At 42.3% G+C, this 21,746-nt stretch overlaps 1 protein-coding gene across 6 annotated transcripts in view; it reads left to right on the top strand.

The window, feature by feature from the left end:
- The first annotated feature begins 9,267 nt into the window (after window positions 1–9,267).
- ACP1 (acid phosphatase 1) overlaps window positions 9,268–21,746 on the top strand; it is a 29,963-nt gene continuing 17,484 nt past the window's right edge. For 2 of the 6 annotated variants that reach the window (XM_075923563.2, XM_075923565.2), the window contains exons 1-3: window positions 9,330–9,488; window positions 16,313–16,386; window positions 16,496–16,609. In XM_075923563.2, coding sequence (XP_075779678.1) covers window positions 9,446–9,488; window positions 16,313–16,386; window positions 16,496–16,609 — 231 coding nt within the window. In that variant the 5' untranslated portion in view covers window positions 9,330–9,445. Of the gene's footprint in view, window positions 9,489–16,312; window positions 16,387–16,495; window positions 16,610–16,665; window positions 16,780–21,746 lie in introns of all 6 variants that reach the window. The other 4 variants (XM_089777066.1, XM_075923562.2, XM_075923564.2 and 1 more) reach the window with 4 other exon arrangements.

The raw sequence follows: 21,746 nt of genomic DNA, 5'->3' as shown, positions 1-21,746 counted from the left end.
AGAAGATATCGTTCTTGGCAGAATTACTGCCAGTACATTTCCGGGCTAATGCCTGTCTGATCTAAAATTACCTCCTTGACTTTGTTATAGTTCAAAGCATCTCAGGGGTCCAAATTACGGTAGGCCACCTGGGCTGGCCCTGTCAAATATGGCACTAATATAGTGGCCCAATGTTGCTCTGGCCACCTGGCCACTGTCACAACCCTTTCAAAGGTAACCTGGAAGGCCTCATGGTCATCACTGGATCCCATCTTGCTGAGACACATGGGCAGCTGCTGCAGCTCCCCCATCTCCTGGTGGGCTAGGGACCAGGGCCAGAGCAGACCTCCACAGTGTTGCTAGTTGCTGGAGCCACTGGTTTTGCTCAGTTTGTTGCTGAGCGGCACGCTTTCACAGCAGTTGTTGTCGCTGCTCCTACTGCTGGGTTGTTTGCAGCTGCTGTTGCGTAACCAACTGCTGAAGTAACTGGTTTTGTTGCTGCTGCAGCTGGCTTTCCAGCAGCCACTCGAACAGCTTACCAAGATCCATGGCTTCAATCCTACTAGCTCCCTTTCCCTTTCCTAGGTTCTTTACAGTGCCTGCTTGACCTAGCCACTTGTCCCTTTATCGTGAGGGAGGGATCGGGCTAATGCTCACGTTCTGGAGGGGTGACAGGCCTTTGAAGGCCCCTCAAACTTACTCTCTTGATTGACCTAGCAGCCACTGAGTCTGTTTACAGAATAGCCCAATGGCCTCAGTAAATATGTCCATCCCTATATTCAGGGTATTACAGCTCAACAGCCTCAGTCAGGGTATGTCTATACTAGCAACCCTAGTTCGAATTAGGGTGGCTAATGTAGTCATTGGAACTTGCAAATTAAAGTTCCTAATTCAAACTACCGTTACTCCTCTTGCAATGAGGAGTAACGGTAGTTCGAATTAGGAGCTTTAATTCGAACTTCCTAGTCCGTGCCGCGGGTAGCCGCAGGCAGGTAGTTCGAACTACTGGGCATTTAAAAATGGTGGCACCCGGGAACATGCAAATGAAGCCCGGGATATTTAAATCCCGGGCTTCATTTGCAAGTTCGAATGACTACATTAGCCACCCTAGTTCGATGTAGGGTGGCAGTGTAGACATACTCTGTGTCCCCCCCCCCCATATTCATAGCATTATGGCCCAGCAGTCTCAGTCAATAGGTCTGCCCCCTATAGTCAAGGTATTACAGTCCAGCAGCCTCAATCAATGTCCACCCCCTATATTTAGGGTATTATGGTCCAGTGGACTCAGTCAGTATGTCATAGGAAAAGCTCCCTCCATGCAGGAGTATCTAAGGAGGGAGTACGGGTACCCGGGCCCTTCCTCTCCACTGGGTCCTAGCCCAGGGCTCTGTTGGCAGTGGCACAGTCCATTGCTCCCTCAGCAGGGAATCCTGCCACAACACACTAAGCACTTGGGGAACGACTTCCCACCAAATCTTGTCAGAAGTCCTCTCTGTCCTTAGCTTAGGTCCAGAAGCTTCTACTGTATCCCTTCTCTGTCCGGCTGCCACCATTTGGTCTGGCTGCGCTTCCTCCCCTGGAGTTCTTCCAGTACCTTCTCCCCTTTGGCTGTCAGCCCTGACTGAGCTGCTCCAGAGGCTTTTATAGCCATCCTCCTATTGGAACATGCCCAGCACGGCTGTGGAGGTAGGGCCCTCTCAGCCAGCTGAGCCAATCAGCTACAGTGCGGGGTTGATACACCCTGTCACAGGGGGACACTTCACCAATTTTGGCAGTGGTCACAGGCGGTGAAACCTGTGGAAGGGATGGGATCTTGGTGAGCTGAGGTAGCACTCTCCGCGCTACTGCCAGGCGGCAGAAGCCATGGCACTAGGATTGCCAGGTGTCTAATATTCATCCAGACCGTCCGGTATTTTCACCTCCTGTCCGGTAAAAAAATTCAGAGAATACCGGACACCAGAGATGTCCGGTATTCTCTGAATTTTTCCCAGGCCAGGAGGCGAATATGCCAGTCACCTGACAACCCTACAAACACTCAACATCTGGCCTCCTCCCCCCCAAACTCCCGGACCCTAGCCCCCATGCTTACTTGGTTCCCCAAGGCTGCTGGCACAAAATGGCTGCCGGCCAAAAGACCTAGGGGAAGCAATGCTTCCCCTGGGTCTTAGTGCTCCACCGCTCCCCTGTTCCTATCCTTGCACACACTCTTAAAGGGGACATGCTGTTTTAATGCTGTTTTATTTTATTTCATTTTTTGGCTTAAGTTCTTGGAGTCCTTTCCTTCCCTCTCCCCCTCCCCCTCCCTTTTTTCTTCCCTTCAACAGAATTTTTTTCCGGTGGTTTTTTTTTTTTTTTGGAGGGAGTGGTGTTCGGTATTTTTGTTTCAACCATCTGGCAACCCTACATGGCACCAGCTCTGATACCAGGCTGCTGTGGTCTCGACCAGACTTTCCCTGCCAGGCTGCCATGGCCCCAGCCCAATGCTACCCAAGTGACCCTGCCCTGCTGCTGGGTGGCACGTAGCCCCTGGTGCACTGTAGTGGCTGTGGCCAGGCTACCTCTGCCAGGTTGCACTGCTGATTGAGCTGCCGGGGCCTCAATTGGACTGCTGCAGCTCTGCAGCTCTAGCCCCACTACCAGTAGCTCTCCGGGCTCTCAGCTGCTGGGCCTCCTGTCCCAGGGCTCTCTCGTACAGAAACATCCTTGATCCTTCCAGACTACAGATGCTGCTGGAGCAGAAAGTCCCAGTTAAGGGAGGTACAACCTGTACTTTGCTCACTTAAGGCAGGCAGTTAGTTCATCCAAACAATTCATCACTTGGTAACTTGTTTTCATATTAATGTTCCATCCAATATACTATTAGCTTTGAGAAAACTCTCAGGCAAATCTGACTTTTAACAATTATAATACAGAGGAAAAAAGTATTATGAATATGATTTGGTGATCTCAGCTCCTAGCAGCTTCTGTATTCAAAATAGCTTGAAACAAACCCCTTAATATACCAACTGAATTTTCTCTCATCCTCCTAGGATAATTTCTCTAAATGATAGCTGATAACAGAACAGAGTAAAATGATACCACTGCAGCTGTATGGGGCACTTTTGGGTTTGTTTGGGTTTTTTTAAGAAAAATAATATATGTTTACAGTACATAGAGAAGTTTCAGGTTTAAGCTAATAAGCTATGTGATGCTTCCTTACTTTTAATTAACTAGAATATATGAGATAAACAGTCATTACGTTCCCGAGGAACTAGTGAGTCAGACAGTTTGTATAAGAAGCACTCAGAAGCATCTGTGTAGCTCCACTGAAAGAAATTGAGCTGAGCAAGTGTAACTAAAAACCTTATTTGGCCTGCAGATGATGCTAAAGAAGAATAAAGTCTAACTTTTCTCTAAAGTCCCATGTTGACTTTGCAGCTCTGGCAGTTACAAAAACATGTTTACTTACAAACATAAAATGATTTTCATATGAAACATGCTAACACATGCCAATCATGACCATGACATTTTTAGACAGAAATTTTCAGAACAGAAGCACAGTTGAAAACAGGTTAAAATATGTTTATATAAATTGGATTTTTAAATATAAATTAAGAATGTTAAAAACTTTTAAACATTAGTTTTAATTTGACAGCCTACATTAAGATTTAAGCTTAACACAATATATTGAAATGATTAGAATTATATTAAAAATATCAGAGAAGTAGATGTTCACTGCCAAAGTTTATGAGAGATTACTTCCACTACAGAAATTCATAGATTCCAAGGGCAGAGGGGACCATTTTGATCAAGTCTGACCTCCACTTCAATAGATGCCACAGAACTCTCTCAAAATAACTGCTACAACATTTACTTCACAAAAAAATGGTTAATCTTTATTTAAAATAGTCAGTGATGAAGAATCCATTATGGCCCTTGATAACGTTGCTGAATGAAAAAGCTCATAGCTGGGGCACTTATTGCAGGCCGAGGGAGGGTGATGTGGATCCCCAGCATGGGGAATTCCCAACAGGACCAGTGGCAGCTGGGGATCCACTGTCATTGACAGCAGGGAAGAGTAAAACAGGATGGCAAGCCTGCATCGGGAGGGAACCTCTCCTAGTCTGGCAATCTCTCTCATTTGGGACTGGTCAGATCCTGAGGGTGCCGGAACAGGGATATCCAACCAATATTTTTTAAATCATTTTTACGGTGCAAATATTTATAATAAGTGAGCACTATACACTTTTTGTTCTGCATTGGAATATAAATTAATATATTTGAAGATGCAGAAAAACATAAAAACAGTCGTACTGTGTTGGAACAAAGGTCCATCTGGCTCAGTGTCCTGTCTTCAAACAGTGACCTATGCCAGATGCTCCAAAGGGAGTGGACAGAACAATCATCAAGTGATCCCTCTCCTGTCATCCATTTCCAGACTCTGACAAAAAGTTTAGGAACGCCATTCCTACCCAATCTAATAAGTATTTATGGACCTAACCTCCTTGAATTTACCTAGTTCTTTTTTGAACTCTGATAAAGTCCTGGTCTTCACAACATCCTCTTGCAAGGAGTTCCACAGGCTGACTGTGCACTGTGTGAAGAAAAACTTCCTTTTGTTTGTTTAAAACCTGCTACCTATTAATTTCACTTGGTAACCCCTAGTTCTTACGTTATGGGAACAAATAAATAACTTTTCCTTATTCGCTTTCTCTATAACTGTCATGATTTTATAGACCTTTATCATATTCCTCCCTTAATCTCCTCTTTTTCTAAACTGAAAAGGCTAGTCTTTTTAATCTCTCTTCAAAGGCACCCATTCCAAATCCTAATAATTTTTGTTGCCCTTTTATGACCCTTTTTCAACACCAATATATCTTTTTTGAGATGAGGTGACTACATCTGTATGCAGTATTCAAGATGTGGGTGTACCGTGGACTTATAGCAGCAATAAGAGATCCTTTGTCTTATTCTCTATCCCCTTTAATTATTCCTAACATTCTGTTTGCTTTTCTGATTGCTGCTGCACACTGAGTGGATGTTTTCAGAGAATTATCCAATCCAAGAGCTCTCTCGAGTGGTTACAGCTAAATTAGTCCCCATCCTTTTGTATGTATAGTTGGGATTGGTTTTTTCAGTGTGCATTACTTTGCATTTATCAACATTAAAACTCATTTTTCATTTTGTTGCCCAATCACCTAGTTCAGTGACATCATTTTGAAGCTCATCACAATCTGCTTTGTTAACTTTCTTGAACAGTTTAGGATCATCTGCAAATTTGGCCACCTCACTATTTACCTCTTTCTCCAGATCATTTATTTATAAATATGTTGAATATCCTAGAATATCCATATTAAGAAATACCAATTGGCATTCTATTGTTTAACAGTGTAATTAATTGTAGTTCGTTGTGCGAGTTACCTGTGATTAATGGAGAGCCCTAATCTTAACATTTGTTATGTTTGAAAATTGTGAATATTTTTATGATTATTTCATTTTGAAATGAAATATGCATTTGAAATTCAATTAAAAATGCACAAAACCAGCATTGTTCAATTTTATTTTTTAATTAAAAACTACCTAAAATATGCATGATTAATAAGGGGGGAAATCCTAAATTTATCAAAACTAATTAATGCATTAAATAAAGTAACTATCTGTAGTTAATTAATTGAATTGGGGAGTTTTCATAGACTTGAAAGCCAGTAGAGATAAACAGACTTTCTGTACATTGCCTACTGAATAGCCTGCTGAATAGGCCAAGGAGTCTAGCATGTAAACAAGTCATAAACTCAAACAAAAGCCAATGAAGGTTGTTTCTAGTCAGCACGTCCTTCAAGATTTGAACTCCAGCTAATCTCATCTTCTCACACCTCATTTTTATTCACATATTGCAAGAAGAAAAACAAGCTTTTCTTTTTTAACTCCCAATCCATTTTTCAACTTTGAATGAATTAATCATTTAATTTAAATGAATTAGCTGAATAAAGAAGAAAATATAGTCTATTCACCTGCAGAAGAGACTACTGCAGTCAAAAGCAGGTGTTCACCCAAACCTGGTTCCAGGTCTTTAGCCAGTGGTTTCCACTAAAGTTTTAAAGGTTACAGAACTAGCAGGAAGCATGCTTTTTTAAAAATGTAGTTCAAATTACTTTTTACAGATTATAGTGAATTTAGTCCTTAATATAGGTTGCCACGTTTTCACATTTTAAAGAGGTTTATTTTGAAAAAGAAAAAAATAAATGTTTATCAACCATGACTAAATTTAGGCAACAGAACTAGAAGATGGTAGTGCAGATCAAGATTATTTCAATCAGCCCAATACAGTTATCAAATTAGAGCACATGAAAGTTGCTTTTATCAGGAAGTGCTGAGAGCCAGATTATTTTGATTAAATGGGAGAGGCAACACTTATTCCCCATTTCACTAATATGGTTATCCAATTTCTGGCCAAAATCTCAAAGGATCAAAATGTCAGATCAGAAATTTGGAGCCAGATTTTAAAGGTGCAGTTGTAGTATCTATGTTCTATATTCCAATGAAAACTGAAGACTTGAAATTCAACAGGCTCCCCTAGAATCCCAGTATAGACTGTGTTTTTTGTAGTAGTGTTGCATTGAGCTGCAATAACATTTTTTGTTTGTAGGTTTTTGATGAAGCATTGGAAAATAAATTTTATATATTTAAGCTGTATAATTTGCAAGATAGGGCACAAAAAAATAGCCAGTTCCACCTTCCAGCAGATCCCAAAGATTAGCTTTTATGGCACACTGATGTCAGGATTTATGGGCTTAGGGGGCTATTGATGCAAGAGGAATACCTAACTTAGGCCTGGTCTACACTACAGAGTTAGATTAATGGAAGCTGTCTTATATTGGCTTATTTCTACACTACAATATTGCTCCTGCTTGTGCAAGTCACCTAGTATACTGACTGAACAACTTCATCTCTGCAAAAGGTGTGACAATTTTGGTCAATATGGTTTTGTCAATGCTGCATTAGCATTGACACTACATTGCTTACATCAGACTGGCAGTTAAAAGACCAGAAGCCCACTGTGCTGAGCTGATACTCAGAGTAGTAGCATTCCAGCTGCCAGGGTCATCACCTGATTGGTATTTAATCAGCGTGGTTGGGCTTTTTTATGGATTTGCCAGTTGCCCAAAAAGTTCTTTAATCTGTGAGGGGTTTTTTTTCCACATAGGTCTAAAGCAACATTTAGTAATAGTCACAATACACTGGGATATCTAAGTTAAAAGCTTCTCTGTCCTGCTAAAGGTGCTGCAGTACTCCTACTTCCACAGCTTAAGAAAATTGTGCTAACATTATCTAAATGCATTCTCTGTAGATGCTGTAAATAACTACTGAGGGGTATGGGTTGCAGCAGCCTTGCCCAGGGAAGGAAGAGGGAAAGATTCCTTCTATCACAAATTGAAAAATAATAACTCTAGCTGGCTGCCTATCCTGGTGGAGCACTCCAGCTGCCAGTGCACTATCATGCTTCACACTGACAGTTAAATTATTGCAAGTGTAAGCAGGGTCTGAATCAATGCTTCCATTACAGCAGGTTGGAACGGGAAAGAAATCCTGGATGTGTTTATGTAAATACAGTTTGCCCCTGATTTGCTTAGATGTGTTAGATATTCAGCTGTTACAATAGTGTTTTGCTCATTGTAACCAGTTTGGTTGTCACAGAGTCACAAACTGTGTTGACACTAAATTCAGGAATTTTGAGATATGATCACCAGTGCTTGCAGTTATTGTAGGAATGCAGAAAAGTCAGTCTGTGTTTAGCTCAGTTCAAAAGGAGAGAGAATGTCAGTGTAAAGAACCTTGGATACACAAGGTCTCACCTGCCAAAGCTTTGTGACCTTATCTGGGGGAAGAGTAGAATGCTCTGAATCGGCAAGCTACATGCCCTCCAGGTGTGAGCTATAAGATGGGTTCAACCTGTTCCCCCCTGCACTCTATTCTAATGATAGAACTAGAGCATATGCCATAAGGAGTCTCTTTATTAGTTTAAAATTACTCTAATGTATGCTGGAATTTCTTGTGGCTGGACTGTACTTTGGGCCAAGAATTGAAATCACTAAATTTGGCCCAGAGCCAAATTCACCACAAGCCAGTGAAAGATGCTGACAAGTGGTTAGCAGAGTGTCGGCAGCACGATGAACAGCCAGCAGAGTGACAATGGAGAAGCAAAAAAGCAGCCAGCAGGACAGCGATGGAGAGATGTAAAGAGCGGCCAGCAGAGCAACAGCAGCAAGGTGAGACAAATGGCCAGCAATGCAGAGAGCAGCTGGATGGTAGTGACTAATGGAGTAAGATGCCTCCTTATCTCCCCCCACTCAGGACGAGAGGCGAACTCTGCAGATGCACCTCTGAACTCTGGGTTTGTCCTGACCAAGGACAGCAATTGTGAGTGGTGTGCAGAGAAGGATTGGGCACATGAAGGGGACATTTACATTGCTGGATTTAACAAGTCAAGAGGAAAAGGACAGTGTCCAACCTACTTGGGGTAGGACTGTTTCTCATGGTTTTGGTTACAAACCATGTGTTTTTCCCAAATTAATGACACACTAGTTCCCTCCCCTTTTATTAAAGGTTTCTTTTCTCCACTCAGACTCTCTGCTTGGAGTAGGGAAGCATTGCCTCTCAGAGGCACCCATAGAGTATTGTTTGAATTTCCCAGGTTACTGAGTGGAGGCTCACACCAGTTTTATGTTGGATGGATGCAGAGGAACCCTTAGATATTGAACCCAGTCCTGGCTGCTGCTGGTGCTACCTGGCAGAAGACTTACACAAGCACTCTTGGTGAGGGTGCACAATACTGACAGAAGGTGCAAGTGCTAACCTGCAAAAACGTTTTAAGTACTGCAATGGCCACAGGTTGATCTAAGTCAACTTAATTTTGAGGTGTAGACTTACACCCAATTTCCACCTCCCCAGTAGGAGTTGGGAAGGTAGGACCCCCAAGAACCACGATCCTTTCCCAGCATAGGGCTGGCCCCCTTCCCCGGCCTGAAAGCACAGCAGCCTCCATACTCACTTCTTGGAACACCTTCCAGAGGCTCCTGGCTACAGCTGCACAGTACTGGGAAGAGGCGAGAGGACGCTGCCAGGCCCAAACTATCTCGCAGCCCTGATTGCCTGCTGCAAGGTGAAGGAAGGGCCCCTGGGAGCTGCTCACCTGGGACAGGTGCAGCTGGGAGGGATAGAGGGGGTGTCCATACAAGTGCCTGATGTTTTTACACACGTCAACGCCATGATGGGTTTATTATTCGGGCCCCAGTGGCTTTGCCAGACTGTGCGAGAATATTGTAGTGCCTTTTATTCCCCACCTTCACTTCCTATCAGGCACACACAATAGACGCCGTTAACGTGCGGCGCCGCCGCAAAGCGCGGGGAAGTTTTCGCGACGGTCTGGCAAAGGGAAGAAGCCCGAAGGAAGGACCCTTCTTCTTTTTGGTTCGGCCGGGGGAGGAAGATGGCGGCTGGGGATGTGAAGTCGGTGCTTTTCGTGTGCCTGGGTGAGTGCGGGGCGGCCGCGCAGGGGAGAGAGGGGCCGTTCCGGGGCAGCAGCCGCAGGAAGGGCGGGCTGGGGAGGGGGTAAGAGTAGAGCCCGTGCCCTCCCGAGTAGGTTCCCCCCAGCTCCCCAGGAAGCAGATGAAGGTGAGTGACTCAGTGGCGGGAGGATAGAGGTGCACCCTGCGTAGCTGAGGAGCCCCTGCTCCTTTAATACGCAGTTCGAGTCTTTCCTATCCACGTTCCCCTTCCTAGTCTGCTTGCTCACTCCACTCCCAAGGAGCTGCGGTCTGTGCCCAGAGGCCTTGATACAGTGTCATAGTACGTGTAGCCCCAGGCTACATGTTCATGCTTAGTATCTCCCCGATAGAGTTTGCAGCGAAGGTTCTGGTTATGATACTATCGTGTTTTTATGGGTGAGCTATTTAATGGGGCAGAGAATATGCATGTGTGTGTGACACCAGGTTTGGAAGAAAGGCTGTAAACAAACTTCTGAATTTCCTGAAATAAACAAGATAAACATCAGTGAAGAGAAATGAGAAGAATTTCACTTAGAAATAGGGATATTGGATATATATTAGATAGCATGTAATTTGATGCAGTTACATAATTACTGAATTGTAGTGGTTACATGACTATTCAATAGTCCCTGGGAGTGGGGTCAGCCCTAGTAAGCTCCTAGCCCCGCTCCTGGACAGCCTCCTGCCAGGTCCCGCTCCTACATCTATAAAAAACATCTCCTTGCACAGACTGGCACAGAGCATCCTCTGTCCGCGAGGAGCTTGAATCCCCCAGAAACAGAGGCTGCTGCTGCAGAGCAGCCTTTGCAGTGGCAGCAGCGCCGGGGAGGGTGGGGTGAGTTGGTGGGTCTGTGTTGTTGATGCTCGGGGGAGTTGGCTCCTTGCATGTATCGACTCCTGCCTGCCCCCCTCACTCTCCTCTCTGCTTCCTCTCTATCAGAGGCAGCAGCACAAGAGTGGGGATGGCATGCAGATCCTGTGCTCGTGGAGAGACTGCTTAAAAGCCGTCATCCCCCCTTGCTGCCTCTTATTCAGAGGCAGAATGGTGTAGGGAGGGAGGGATACATGTAGCCAGCAGGTTTAGCTGATAAACCTATGGTTATCGCTTAATCGTGTCGTTGTCTACACACTGACATCATAATATAAGAGTGTGGCAAGCTAAGATGATCCTTGAGAAGGCCAGTCTTCATTTGTTAAATTAGACCTGTTATGAAACCATATCTGCCTTGTATTTATAATGAAAAATTGATATTCATTACACAGCAAATTACAGTTTAATGTCTTCTGTCTACAATTAATTAAACAGCTAATAACCACTAATAGAGCACCTCTAGATTGTAAACTCTCTGGGGCAGGGACATGGCTTGCTCTGTGTGTTTAGCTCAGTGTTAAATAATACTAGAGAAATTTGGGAATGGAGAGAATAAATCATATTAACTATTTTCAGGGAAGGATGAATAAAGTCTGAAAGAACAAGTGATTGATCTGAAATGATTGTAATGAATGTTAACTCCCTTGAATGTTTTCCTTATATTAGTTACCCAAAGAGTTGGAGTCATATGACAACAAAGGCTGAATGATGTGTGGGAGAGCTTATTTTTTGTAATAAATGCTGACCTGTCAGTTTCATTCATTTAAAATATAATTTTAAGACTGAATTGTGCTTTCTTTCTGCCATTGTTGAGTTTTGTGGTGTTTTTCTACAGGTTTTACCTGCCTTAACCAGGACTCTCTGGTCTGGCAACATCCATGGTCTGGCAGGACCAGGGATGTTCCTGGACCAGAGAGCCCAGGTATAGGGAGGTCTGGCCATGGGGGCGGCAACTCACCAGGGAGCCCCATTGGGGAGGGAATGTGTGCAGAGGGGTGGGTGGTGTAGCAGAGACTTCTCCCTGTGGCCAGGAGGTAGTAGGGTTCAGCAGTGGCCGCAGAGCTCTGGCCCCAGCTGCAGCCAGGGAGCTCCAGCCCCGGCTGCAGAGTTTGGGGTCCCACAGTGGCTGTGGAGCTCCAGCCATTGGAGCTTGGGGTCTGGAAATGGCTGTGGAGCTCTGGCCGCAGAGCTTGGGATTCAGCTGTGGCTGCAGAGCTCTGACTGCGGAGCTTAGGTCTGGCTGCAGCAGCTACGGAGTTCCAGCCTGACTAGCCGTGGCCAGGCAGGCAGTAGCAGGGCCAGGCAGTAGCCCTAGCTGGGGCGGAGGCAGGCAGCAGAACAGCACAGGCCATGTTGGGAGAGACCTCCCCTGGTATGGAAAATCCCCTCGTTCAACTTGTAGTGGTCTAAAATTTCCTGTGCTCTAAAAATGATCTTGATAGACTATTAACATTAAGTATATGTAATATTTTATTCAAAGAATAAAACTGAGAGTCCAGTCAATTCAAAATTATAAATGTTATTTTTAATCCACACTTTAAATATCTGAAACTTTCAATAATTCAAGTGTTCAGTTGTCTGAGGGGTGAAACAGGCTATCATGTCTGAAGATACTCCTATGCTCTTGAGAGTTAATTCCACAGTGTAAAAGGGTTCAGACAAAGTCAGATTGTTTTCTTATGCATTTGTTTCGGAAAAAAAATAATAGTCAAATATTCACTTATCTGCTTTCTGTTTATAACAAGAGAAACTGATATTCATTATGCAGCAAAATATCTAATTAATACATGCCTAATTAGATCATTGCTGATTTTTTTTCTTCTCAGTGAACTATAAATTAAACATACAACAATGCAAATAACCCAAATACATAAAAGAGAAATTGGGACTGAGAAAAGGAGAACAAGTTGAAGTTTTTATTTAATTTAAGGGTAGACTTTTTAAAAATATATATATATATTCTTTTTACACTTGTATAGTATCTTTTGTTGTAGGTGCTCATCCATTAATTTTCCTAGTGCCAGTAACTGGCAGATTATACCCTACATGCAGATTGTTAAATTCTGTGTGTCTTGTAGTTGATTTTATCCACAGGCATGCGACAATTTAGAGCTCCTGTGTTCTTTCCCTAACTTTCAGTTGTCTGCTCTATTCTCTAATCCCAGGGTAGGCAATAAGCAGCCCACAGGCTGGACGTGCTTTACCATGTCAGGGTTAACCCTGGCAAACTACATCCAGCCCCCCTGAGTCTCTTGTTGCCTACCCCTGCCTTGCTGTATGTTTAGGAGTAATAAACATTATATTTTACATAGTGATTGAAAAGCCTCAGCCATATGGACAATAGCTTACTAATATAAACTTAGTTCTTTGCTTGATGAAAGCTGTAGAAATAATCACTTTTGTTTTCTGCTTCAGGTAGAAGGGATTAAGGGGACATGTCCTTACTATTAAAAAGTAGTGAAGAAAAAACATACCTTCTGGAGAAAACTGTTATGCAGTCATTTGGTTTCCTCACACATGAAAATATTTTTTTAACCTTTTTATGAAAGCTTTTGCAGCTGTATTAAGTTATGATCACAGAAACTCACATAGCAAGGATGTCAGCCCAGATATGTATTTGAACAGGAGGCCCTGATATACTGCCAAAAGTGTATTTGGTGATGCATTAAATGATACTCTCCTCCAATAAATACTGAAGCAATGACTTGTCTTAATGCCTCTTTACACTAGAGAAATTTGCTCTAGGGTAACTGCATCTAAATCTAAAATGGGGTTTACACAGGTGCAGTTAACTCTGGTAATTTCCAATTAAGTTGCATTGATGTAAACTACCTCTGTAAAATCCTGTTGAATTGGTTAACTGGTTCTATGTAATATGGAAAAGGTTGTAGAGCAGTTTTTAAACTAAGGGCTGGGTAAAAGCCGATGGGTGCGGAGATGCACATGGATTAGACAGAGACATCTCTTAGGGGAAGGTCTATTAATAGAGATTTTCTATGTTCTAGTTAGGAGTGGATGAAAGATGATAAAATATGGGTCAGATCAGATGATACAATCAAATGAAAAAGAATCTAACACATCAGGAAATGGCAGACAGATAAATTTTTAAAGTGCTTATACACAAATGCTAGAAGTCTAAGTAATAAGATAGGTGAATGCCTCGTTTTAAAGGCGGATATTGATATACAGTAAACTTCCGATAGTCCAGCACCTTTAGGACCCAGGGGGTGCCGGATTATCAGATATGCCGGGCTGAAGAGTCTGGGGTGGTGTGGGGGGGATGCCACCACAGACCCCTCATAGCCCCTCCCCCCCTTCCGATAGTCCGGCTGTGCCTCAGGCATCCCCGATTCAGCCGCTGCTGGTCAGTTTCAGCAGCAGCTGAATCGGGGACGCCTGTGGCAGAGCTGCTCTGCCCAGGGCTTCCTGGAGTCAGCCACTGGTCAGTTTCAGCAGTGGCTGAATGGGGACTGCTGGGTTGCTGCCGGGTTGGTCCCGCAGCCCTGAGGGGCAGCGCTACGGGGCCTATCAGGCAGTACTCCAGCTGCTCTGCCCCCAGCTTCCCCGATTCAGCCGCTGGTCAGTTTCAGCATTGGCTGAAACAGGGAAGCTGGGGGCAGAGTAGCTCCAATGGTCCGGCTGCCCGGAGCACTTCCGGGTTCCTGATGGTGCCGGACCATCAGGAGTGCCGGACCATCAGATGCCAGACCAATGGAGTTTTACTGTAATTGTCATTACGGAAACTTGGAGGAATGAGGACAATCAATGGGACACAGCCCTACTATGATACTAAATATATTGAATGGTTGTGCTGGTGGGGGAGTGGAACTATACGTGAAAGGAAATGTAGAATCAAATGAAGTAAAAATCTTAAATGAGCCAAAATATTCCATAGGATCTCTGTGGATAGTAATTCCATGTTCCAATAATAAGACTATAGCAGTAGGGATATAGTATTGACCACCTGATTAGGAAAGTGATAGTGATTATGAAATGCTAAGGGAGATTAGAGACTATCAAAATGAAAAACTCAAAAGTGGGGGATTTCAACTATTCCCATATTGACTGCGTACACATCACCTTAGGACGGGATGGAGAGATGAAAATTTGGTTCTGGAATCCACAAGAGGAGTGGGCAATTCTTGTTTTAGTCCTCTTGTTTTCCCACCACAAGGATGTTACATTTTATTACATTATGGTCACTATTTCCAAGTCCAGGTGTATTTACCTCTTGGACCAGATCCTGCACTTCGCTTAGGACTAAAACAAGAATTGCCCTCTCCTCTTGTGGATTCCAGAACCGGATTTAAAGAACTGGTCCTACTGCCCCAGTAGAAACAGCCTCACCACAGTCCCAGCTGCCCTTCTCCCCACCTGCCCTGCTGCTGCGTGGATAAGTGGGTAGGAAGGGAATTCCCTGGTGAACTCCAGTGGGGGCGGGGGGCTAAATAAAAGCTTGAGGCATGGTCTGGCAATGTGCCACGGCCAGACAGAGAGAAGTTCATGACCAGTTAGCAGACTGGCACCCCTGTCTGGTAAGTCTTGCGGGGCTGGAGCTGCCCCCTGTCCATGGCAGAAAGGGATCTGCTCAAAATGCTGGGTAAGGATGATGATCACTAGTTGATCTTTTACATCCTTAATGTAAACTAATTTTTATAATGATGCTGTGCATGAGTATTAACAGGAACATATTTATGTACTGTAGACAGCGTATGAGGGACATTAAGCTCCTTCATCTGTGAGATTCTGACCAGTTGTAATCCTTGAAAAGAATCCATACACTTTTTAAGAGTTGGTGGATGGCTTATAGATGCTTGTATTTCCCCCTACAGTAACATTACTTTTTTCTTTGTGAAGAGACCACTTCTAGGAATATAGTTCATTCTTCATATGTGCTGTATTCATGATGTCTGCAAAATTTGTATTGAATTTTATTTTATTTGGGCAAGGATGTGATATTCCCAAATATTTTTAGCATTCTACATTGTTTAAGATTGTTTTAAGAGTGAAAAACGCAGCTCAGGTGGACCATGCTGGGGATTAAGATGAATACTTTAAACAAACTTTTACAAATCATCCAGTTAATCGTAGTCAGAAATATATTCTATATGTTGCGAGTGCATCGGAAATACATGGGGATGAGAGTCATATGAAGTCCCTTAGAACAGTGTTTTTCAACCAGTGGTATGAGTACACTTAGGGGTACTCGAAGTCGGGAGCGTGGGGGGGTATGTCAACACAACTGAAATTTGGAGAAAACTGAATTTTTAAGTTTTACAGCACTGCTTTATTTTTGTACTTTTTACACACAATTTTCATTGCCTGCTCGGCTACAATTAAGTTGTTTAAACAAATGTGTTGCAATGGTAGAAAAAAAATGTTATGTCTGAAAACTGTAGCTACTGGAGGTACTTTTTTCTTTTTTTTTAAAAAAAAGGGGGGGATACTTTATATCTTTTTTTAAAAAAGGGCTGAGAAACGCTGCCTTAGAATTTCCAGACTGTTCTGAGTAAAACTATGAAAGACAGAGACAGAAACTTGGTGTTAACATTCATTTGAGACAGAGTTCAAAATTCTACTATTTCAGTTATGGTTACAGAAAGTCTTTCTGGTGGGGGGAGGAGAAGCAATGTAATTACACCATACAGAAGGGGAACAAGATTCGGGATTAAATGCAAGTGATGTCCCGTATGTGGCAGGCTCCATGGTGCAGTTTCTTCACTCCCCTCATGTACTGAGATGGAAATAAACATATTGCTCTAGCAGCATTGTCTTTACTGGCAATGGATTCACCTAGGGGATTTGATAAAATCAACTGTTAAAGAACTATGTGAACTACAATCCTGTCCATGCAGACTTACGCTGGCCAATACTTTACAACCAATGTCTTGCTTCTTTTACTATAGATAAACTTTAGTTCCATCTCTTGTTTTTGCAGGGAACATTTGCCGATCACCCATAGCAGAAGCGGTTTTTAGAAAACTTGTAACTGATGAAAACATTGAAAATAAGGTCAGTCTTTTATTTTTACAGTTGCCAAAATATACTTTCTTCTAACTAGTCAGTATTTATATAAACTGTGTGAAGAAAAACATAAACATTTGAATTTGTTTTTCTGTAGTGGAGAATAGACAGTGCAGCAACATCTACTTATGAAATAGGAAACCCTCCTGATTATCGGGGACAGACTTGCATGAGGAAGCATGGCATTACCATGAATCATATTGCCAGACAGGTAGTGTACTCTTATTTCCTTTAAACGTGTCTCTGTATGTGGTTCTTCTGTTGCAGTGGATGACAGACAGTGGTGCTGTTTCTGACTGGAACGTGGGGCGCTCCCCAGATGCAAGGGCTTTAAGCTGTCTAAGAAATCATGGCATTGAAACAGCTCATAAAGCACGGCAGGTAGAAAAGAGTATATTTTATTTCTTGAGGAAATTAGTAATTTTGTTCAGCGTAATACTCATAACAATCACAACAGCCATTGTTGAGTATATGGCGTGTCAAATTGAATATTAAATATTAGGAGAGATTGACTTTTAACTATTATGTGATATTTTCAAAAGTCATCAGCATTAGCTTTACTTTTCTAGTTGAAGTAAATGGGAGGAAAGTTAGGCCAACAGTTGAGTGACTTGCAACTTTTAAATCAGGGGTGGGGAACCTCAGGCCCCCCTTGGCATTAGTCCACCCTGGCACTCCAGCTGCCCCTCCCCCTGCTTCTCACTTGTGTACTCCCCCCTACTGACTTTTCTGTGGGTCAGTGGCCTCCAACCCAAAAAAGGTTCCCTACCCCTGTTTTAAATATTTAACATTCTTTCTATGAGGCATATTCCTTCTGTTTTGAATAGTTTTACAATGTCTTGTCTTCTGAGTCCCATGCATTTTGGAAGGGTAGCATTTATATTGTACAGGTCTAATGGAGGACCTGGTTTGCACTCTGACCTGGTACTGCTGCTCTTAGGATCAACATTCTTTGAGTTGAGGGAACTTCTACCTCTCACTAAGGCAGGGATGGGCAATAAGTGGCCTACAGGCCAGATACAGTTCACCAGGTTTGTTGTTTGGCAGCCCACCAGGGGCTGTTCTTGGCAAACCTTGTCTGGCCCGCGAGCTGCTTGTTTCCCAACCCTTCATTAAAGAGCTCAGACCCAAGAATGAAAATCATCTTCAAAGGAAACTTACAAATAGATAATCTTCTTAAACGTACGTTGGAGCATTCTTGTCAAGAATCAGAGGTGCATCCTTCACCAAACGGAAATACTGTCTGAAATTTTCTGTGTATATTTCAAGTATTACACTCCAGAGAGAAATGCCTTGAAATAAACAGAACTTCATGTATTTAAATGACTTACACATTCAAATGAATGCACATAACTTATTTCCATTAACTATTCTGTGTGTATGGAATATTCCTTTAGGACCTGATCTTTCCTTAGTTTGAGTTCATGTCACTAATTCTTGCATTTGACACAAGATCAAGTAGTGCTGTTAGCATCTTTCTTTTCTGTTCCCTTTAGAATTTTTGGTAGACCTTAATAAAGGAGAAACTTAATTTCTCCTTTTCTAAAGAATACATGCATAGTTCCTCTAAGCTTCTGATTACATTTCTTCAGTCATACTAATTGCCCTCCATTGATCTTTCCAGTCTCTAATTTTTATGTAATAACCCAAACTGAATTGAACACAGTACACTATTACAAATTTGCCTGTTTTAATATTAGAACTAGATTTTCCATTTACAGGTAACAATTTTTTATTTTATTTTTTTTATTGCTTGCAAGCAGCATACTTACATTTATTTTTATATTAGGTCAGTGGTTCTCAAACTCACCTGTGAAGCCTCAGTGGTAAAACCTGCAGAGGTCTTCAGGGCTCTTGTGAAGATCCTCCTTTCACATTACCACTTGAATCAAAAAGAAACCATGTCTCAAACATACATGCACATGTGCATTTTTAATGGCTGCTTCAAATTATACTTTGTCGAGTTTTTTAATATAAATGCAACCATGAACAAGTTTGTAGAAATTCCCAGAACAAAATTGTAGCTTGACCTGGAGAGATTACAGCGAAGTGAAAGTAAGGCAATAATGAGTTTGATAAAATATATTTCCTGTCCCTGACTATATAATTAATCACAAATATACTATTTTGAGGGGATGATGAGAAGTTGGCAGTGTATGTCTGAAATAGCTCACTATGTTAGTAATTATTGATCCAGCTGGAAAATGATTGAATTTTTCAAAGGCACGGGCCTTAGGTGTTTAACTACTGACTTGAGAGACCCAACTGTTATTTATACCTTTTGAAAATCTCTCCTAATGGGTTCTTCTGATTCTCTGCTGATGCAGATGGTGTGAGACCATGACTAGCAAAGGTCCTGTAGGAATGGGGAAGTCAAAGGTGCAGGCAAAGAAGTATCGAGATAGACAAGCTTAGAGAAAAGTCTTGATCTGAATTTTGTTTCTTTGGCTAAAAATCCAAGGAAGGAGTAGAGCATGTGGATATCTTTTAGCGCAGGATGAAACTACAGTATAGAACTAGTATACACACAGGTAAACATGATACATTGGATACAGTATGGTTTTTGTAAAGGGAAATCATGCCTCACCAATCTGTTGGGATTCTGCTTTTTTTTAATTGGTCTAGACCTTGCCTGAACTGGAAAATCTTTTTCAGTATAACTTAGAATATAAATGTAAACTAGTGTGGTTATACTAGTATCACTGCTTACTTGTGCAAATACAAGACCTGCTTTTTAGTTTTGTGTGTCAGTTTGAAATACATTTACTTAACCGGACACTCTTCCGGAATAAGAGTATATACAAGGTTGTCTGTGAACTTCTATTTGTTATGCAGATGAGCCCTTGCTTGAATTGCATTAGACCAAGGGTGGGCAATAAGTGCCCCATGGGATGGACGCAGTTCACCAGGATTAGCTCCAGTGGGCTGCCGAGATTGTTTAAGTACAGCTGCTCACAGCTTCCATTGGCCATGGACTGTCATTCCTGACCAATGGGAGCTGCGTGGAGATTGTAGGTTAAGGTTTTAACTTACATTTTGACAGGCGAAAAAAATCTGGAAAATGTTATCAGTTTATGCTCTTTAACCAATTCATAGAATACTAGGCCTGGAAGGGACCTCGAGAGATCTAGTCCAGTCCCCTGCCCTCATGGCAGGACCAAATACTGTCTAAACCATCCCAGGTAGACATTTATCTAACCTACTCTTAAATACCTCCAGAGATGGAGATTCCACAACCTCCCTGAGCAATTTATTCCAGTGTTTGACCACCCTGACAGTTAGGAACTTTTTCCTAATGTCCAACCTAAATCTCCCTTGCTGCAGTTTAAGCCCATTGCTTCTTGTTCTATCCCCGGAGGCCAAGATGAACAAGTTTTCTCCCTCCTCCTTATGACACCCTTTTAGATATCAGAAAACTGCTATCATGTCCCCCCTCAATCTTCTCTTTTCTAAACTAAACAAACCCAATTCCTTCAGTCTTCCCTCATAGGTCATGTTTTCTAGACCTTTAATCATTCTCATTGCTCTTCTCTGGACCTTCTCCAATTTCTCCACATCTTTCTTGAAATGCGGTGCCCAGAACTTAACACAATACTCTAATTGAGGCCTAAACAGCACAGAGTAGAGCGCAAGAATGACTTCTTGTGTCTTGCTCACAACACACCTGTTAATTCATCCCAGAATCATGTTTGCTTTCTTTGCAACAGCATCACACTGCTGACTCATATTCAACTTCTGGTCCACAATAACCCCTAGATCCCTTTCTGCCATACTCCTTCCCAGACAGTCGCTTCCCATTCTGTATGTATGAAACTGATTGTTCCTTCCTAAGTGGAGCACTTTGCATTTGTCTTCATTAAACTTCATCCTATTTATCTCATACCATTTCTCCAATTTGTCCAGGTCATTTTGAATTATGACCCTATCCTCCAGATTAGTTGCAACCCCTCCTAACTTGGTATCATCTGCAAACTTAATAAGCGTACTTTCTATACCAATATCTAAATCGTTGATAAAGATATTGAACAGAGCCGGTCCCAAAACAGACCCCCTGTGGAACCTCACTTGTTATGCCTTTCCAACAGGATTGTGAACCATTAATAACTACTCTCTGAGTACAGTTATCCAGCCAGTTATGCACCTACCTTATAGTAGCCCCATCTAAGCTGTGTTTACCTAGTTTATTGATAAGAATATCATGCGAGACTGTATCAAACGCCTTACTAAAGTCTAAGTATACCACATCCACCGCTTCTCCCTTAGCCACAAGACTCGTTATCTTATCAAAGAAAGCTATCAGATTGGTTTGACACGATTTTTTTCTTTACAAATCCAGGCTGGCTGTTCCCTATCACCTTGCCACTTTCCAAGTGTTTACAGATGATTTCTTTAATTACTTGCTCCATTATCTTCCCTGGCACAGAAGTTAAACTAACTGGTCTGTAGTTTCCTGGGTTGTTCTTGTTTCCCTTTTTATAGATGGGCACTATATTTGCCCTTTTCCAGTCCTCTGGAATCTCTCCTGTCTCCCATGATTTTCCAAAGATGATAGCTAGAGGCTCAGATACCTCCTCTATCAGCTCCTTGAGTATTCTAGGATGCATTTCATCACGCCCTGGTGACTTGCAAGCATCTAACTTTTTCTAGGTGATTTTTGACTTGTTCTTTTTTTATTTTACCTTCTAAAACTACCCCCTTCCCACTAGCATTCACTATGTTAGGCATTCCTACAGACTTCTTGGTGAAGACCGAAACAAAGAAGTCATTGAGCATCTCTGCCATTTCCAAGTTTCCTATTACTGTTTCTCCCTCCTCACTGACCAGTGGGCCTACCCTTTCCTTGGTCTTCCTCTTGCTTCTAATGTATTTATAAAAAGTCTTCTTATTTCCCTTTATTCCCCATAGCTAGTTTGAGCTCATTCTGTGCCTTTGCCTTTCTAATCTTGCCCCTGCATTCCTGTGCTGTTTGCCTATATTCATCCTTTGTAATTTGCCCTACTTTCCATTTTTTATGACTCCTTTTTATTTTTAGATCATGCAAGATCTTGTGGTTAAGCCAAAACGGTCTTTTGCCGTATTTTCTATCTTTCCGACACATCGGAATAGCTTGCTTTTGGGCCTTTAATAATGTCCCTTTGAAAAATTGCCAGCTCTCCTCAGTTGTTTTTTCTACTTGGGTAGGAGTTTAACCTATAAATATTGCTTCTGAATTTTGTCTATCTGATTCTTTACACACAAACCTGATTCTGTTCACACAAAATCCTGTTTTTATACACAAATATTAAGACAGTGGCTAGGCAAACTTATTACGTGTTATTCACAAACAGGGAGGAACTAATACGGGAAGT

The sequence above is a fragment of the Pelodiscus sinensis genome, chromosome 3 (genome assembly GCF_052426305.1).
Source record: "Pelodiscus sinensis isolate ZL-2025 chromosome 3, ASM5242630v1, whole genome shotgun sequence".
Classification (NCBI taxonomy): Eukaryota; Metazoa; Chordata; order Testudines; family Trionychidae; genus Pelodiscus; species Pelodiscus sinensis.
This window is presented reverse-complemented; position numbering and strand designations above follow the sequence as displayed.